Genomic DNA, 4,668 nt, shown 5'->3' on the forward strand with positions numbered 1-4,668 from the left:
AAAAAGAGAAAGGTGGGAACAAACGCAAGAAATACTCAAAGGAAACACTTCAACTCGCAGTGAGGAAGGTAGTGGATAAAAATTGGTCAGTGTACAAGTCTGCAAAAAATTTTTTCATCCCATGGAGCACCTTGAAAGACTACATAACACGCTGTGAAGGTGACAGTGACAGTGTGGATGTGAGAAGAGTGGGGAGACCGTTTGCTCTAGGCCCAGCAACTGAAACTTCGTTAGTGAAATTTGTCATTAATATGCAGGAGCTTGGGTTTGGTTTGACGGTCAGTGGAATCAGGCACATAGCATACTCCCTTGCTGAGAAGGAGTGTGCTTCAAACAACAAACCGTTTCCATTCAGCGACAAGAAAAAATGTGCCAGTTGGAAGTGGTGGCGTGAGTTTCGTCGCAGATACAATTTAGGCCTAAGAACACCCGAAAATTTGTCCCAATATCGGGCAAACAATTCTAATAGGGTGTTACTCAATGATTTCTACGACAAACTCTCTGAGGTTTATGGAAAGTTTCCAGAAGGCATCAAACCTCAACAAATTTGGAACTGCAACGAAACGGGGCTGTGCTACGTTGTGAAGTCTGGACGAGTTGTTACAAGAATAGGCAAGAGGTTCGTCTATAATCGAGTAATTGCTGACAAGGCTGAAACTCACACCGTTTTACCGTGCATCAATGCCGCAGGTGAATTTGGACCTACTCTACTGATCTTCAAAGGCGCTAGAATGATTGATGGTTTGAAAATTGGGGCGCTTCCAAATGTAACAGTTGCAGTGTCTCAGAGTGGCTGGATAAACTCAGAGTTATTTCTGATGTGGTTTCAAAAATTTGTCCAGGGGATTTCCTCAGCAAGGCCTGTGGTGCTATTAATGGATTCACATGCGAGTCACATAACTCCTGAAGTCATTGCAATGGCTTCAGAGAATGATATCATAATTGTAACATTTCCAAGCCACACAAGTCATTTGCTACAGCCTTTGGATGTAGCAGTATACCGGCCTTTGAAATTGGCTTGGCAGAAACACCTGAGGCAGTTTCAAGAAGGTAATCCGCTGAGAAGACCAGGAAGATTCGATTTCCATGGGATGTTCAGTCCCGCTTTTCTGGAAGCATTCAGCAGAGAAAATATCATTTCTGAATTCTGCAAGGCTGGTGTTTTCCCACTAAACAAGATGAAAATTCCTGATGAAGCCCTGACAACAAACGTGGATAACAGGTGTATGGATGAAAATTCCCTGTCAGTCAGCAATGCACCTGCTACAAAGGAAGGCATCGATGATGTGTTAAAACTACCTGATTTTACAGCACGTGCTCCAAAACCTGCAAGGAAGAGGCGTGATCCATCAGCTGCAGTTCATCTTCCAGGGGAGAAATCATGTGGTAATACTTCCACCGCCAGTACCAGTTCCAGTACTAGTGACACTACCAAATCCTGTGTCAGTGCCAGTACCAGCAGTTTGGTTAAAGCCAAAAAGAACACCAATAAGAGCAAAGGTGAAGCTGAAGATGAATGGTTCTGCCCCAACTGTAATGAAAGTTACTACAAAGGACATAACAAGAGCCCATGGATCCAATGTTGTTTTTGTTTAAATTGGTATCATGAAAGTTGCCAAGCAGTTGACTCAAAAAATCCACCAACAGTGTTCATGTGTAGTGTATGTGCACGTAATGAAGAAAATGACAGTGACAGTGATTAAGTCATTACCACGAAGTTAGGTACACTGACTCACGGAATAAGGTAGACTATCACGAATTTAGGTACATGTGATACTTTTTTGGCAAATAATTAAGTTACATTATATTATCATGTATTAATTCTGTTTGATGGTTTAATAATTAAGAATAAAGTTTACTATGTGTATGGAAAAAATATCAAGTCAATAAATTCAGAAAAAATTATCGATTATACTGTTTGAATCCTTAGTATCACGAAATTGGGTAGGTTTACCCTATATATATATATATATATATATATATATATATATATATATATATATATATATATATATATATATATATATATATATATATATATATATATATATATATATATTTATATATATATATATATATATATATATATATATATATATATATATATATATATATATTTATATATATATATATATATATATATATATATATATATATATATATATTGAGGTTAAAAATGTTCTTTTTTTCCTCCTATTTCTGAATTAAACTATGCATGACAGGAATAATAGTAAAATAAAGCAAAAAAAAAAACTTTTACATAGAACAGAAATGATGTGAAGAAAGGTGACATATCTCTGTTTTGAATTTAAAAATTGTAATAAACCCTCCAGGCAAATCAGAGCTGCGAAATACTCAAGGTATCTCACAAAATGGTGAGAATAAACAGTGATGCCATACAGCGGATTCAAAATTATTTCTTTTTAACTTTAATGATTGATCTTATTTTTAGGCTAAGAGAGTGACATGAAAATCTTTAAAAACAATAGCCAAAAACTTTTGAACAAACTCTAAAATGGCGAACCTTGATTATTTAAGCAATTATAAAGATTAAAGTTTTATTATTTCACACCTTTAAGACATGCATAATTTAATGCTACATACCTTAATATATAAAAATCTTCTGTGCGGACGTTTGTAACCATAATAGTACAGTAAAATTAGGTCAAAAAATGGCCAAACCCAAACATCCAAAAAAAAAAGGTGAAACCTGTTGCAAATTACTTCTTACCCTTCCAGCAAGAAGGGGTAAAAAGTCCCAGCACTTTGCGCGTCGGGTTTTGGAGGGAAGGGGGAGGGACGAAATAATCCTCTATTTAAATGAAAATAATTTCTATAACTTAAAAAAAATTCTCAAACCTCGCAGAAACCGCTCTATAATAGTAAAATAATAAACTCTGACAGAAAAAATTCTAATTAACAGGGGTGCACAGGCGGGAGGGGGGAATGGGGGGGGGCTCATGGAGCAGTTTTGCGTCATTGGAATTTTTAAGGCAGTTTTTTTAATGGGTATTTCTTTCTTTTTTGAGGGCTTTTATTCTGGATGGATTCTCCGTCACACTTAAGGGGTGCGAAATCGCTTTTTTTGGGGGGGGGGGACCCTGAATTTACATTGTAAAATCGACAATTGCAGTGAAGTTCGCGAAAAAATTTCCCTGATTTAAACTTTTCCGAAGTACAAAATGTCACACAGTGATATGGTAATGTCAGAATGATAATTCTAAAAGATCTAAGTGAGCTCAGTCACCAAGTTATTTGTGACTGGAGTTATTAAACTGTTTAGAGCGCTGGAAAACAAAATTCCTGTGCAGCATAAAAAAAGTCCAAGTTGACCAAAGTTTCCCTACTTCTTCTTGATTAACAAACTTCAACTATTCTACAATCTTTTGCCATCACCGTAAGGGGGATGAACCGAAATTGCCAATAGTGAAACGGGCAATGCTGCAATTCTGCACCCTCTAAGTCGGTGGGGGTTCTCATTTGCAAACACCGAGCTACCTCTCTTTTACGCAGCTGGTTATGTGAATTATGCTAAATATGCAGACATATACTTTCAACACTATCTCAAATTTTTGAGTACACTATGCGATAAAAAAAATTTGATCACATCAAACATCAGCTAAAACATCAGCTATCCAACGATCTAACGCAGTGACAAATACAGGTAATCTAGAACCTGTAGTGATTCAACGATAGAGCAAGTCTTGATGAGAGCAATGAGCAATACAGCAATAGAATGCTAAATATTTACACCTTTTTGTCTCTCAGTTTGGAAATCACAATCCGTTTCTAAAGCCCCCAGAAGTTTCTTCCCTCGCTGATGATAAGGTGAGTTGCGATGAGACCTTTAACGTTCGGGTAGTAACATCAAAGGATATTGAAGGTAAACAATTTTGTGGCATTTTTTTGTAAAGGAGGTAAACAGTTATGTCTTTAGCTTCTGTTACGAGAGTAGTTACTATCTGTAAAGATGTGTAAGCCCAAACCATCTTTTACACCGAATGGTATGAACAGTAAAGATGGAATAACAAATTGTTAAAAAACTTCTGGTATGAGTTATGAGCTGATCATCCATCAGTATTCGATGAATCTGGTTTCAGAAGGAAAGAAATCTTGTATCGTTAAAGTGCTATTATCTGAAGCAAAAGGTTCATCCACCATCACAGATCGAACAGCTAGTGTCATATATGAGGCAGTGAGAAGCAAAGGGATGTAAGTGGACATTTTCAAGTTTTGAATAAAATGCGTTTAAAGATAAGATCCTAGGCAGGCTTTCATTGATTTTTTTTTTAAATCATGCTGTATAGAAGCAACTACCAGGTCTAATAGTACCATCTCTTGCCTCAAGATAGAGGAGAGGTTCACCAACCATTTGTACTGGTTATCTCCAAATTTTTAATTTTGCCACTTGCATCCCTTTGCTTCTCACTGCCTCATACGTAATAGATGGAAGATACCTGCTTGATCATATTTTTGGCATTGATCTGTAAGCTTCAAGGAAATATGCTAGCAATGCAATGTATAGGTTATATGTAAGTATGGGAAAGCTAGTGTCATTTTTGATGGGTGCAAAGAAAGCACCACAGAACTGTAATCTGCGTCCTATTACAACAGTCAAGCCTTCTGCTCTAGAAGACTTTCTGCGTCTCAAATCTTGTGCTTTCTCTG

At 36.7% G+C, this 4,668-nt stretch overlaps 1 protein-coding gene across 1 annotated transcript; it reads left to right on the forward strand.

The window, feature by feature from the left end:
• Nucleotides 1-251: 251 nt before the first annotated feature.
• LOC129222482 (uncharacterized) lies at nucleotides 252-2,465 on the forward strand. The gene is made up of 2 exons (XM_054856995.1): nucleotides 252-1,519; nucleotides 2,453-2,465. Exons 1-2 carry the CDS (start codon nucleotides 252-254, stop codon nucleotides 2,463-2,465), a joined length of 1,281 nt encoding a protein of 426 aa, XP_054712970.1.
• Nucleotides 2,466-4,668: the final 2,203 nt, after the last annotated feature.

This window comes from Uloborus diversus, chromosome 5 (assembly GCF_026930045.1).
Source record: "Uloborus diversus isolate 005 chromosome 5, Udiv.v.3.1, whole genome shotgun sequence".
Classification (NCBI taxonomy): Eukaryota; Metazoa; Arthropoda; class Arachnida; order Araneae; family Uloboridae; genus Uloborus; species Uloborus diversus.

Coding starts and splice junctions, on each gene's coding strand:
- LOC129222482 (XM_054856995.1), top strand. CDS start 252: ATGCAGGAGCTTGGGTTTGGTTTGACGGTCAGTGGAATCAGGCACATA.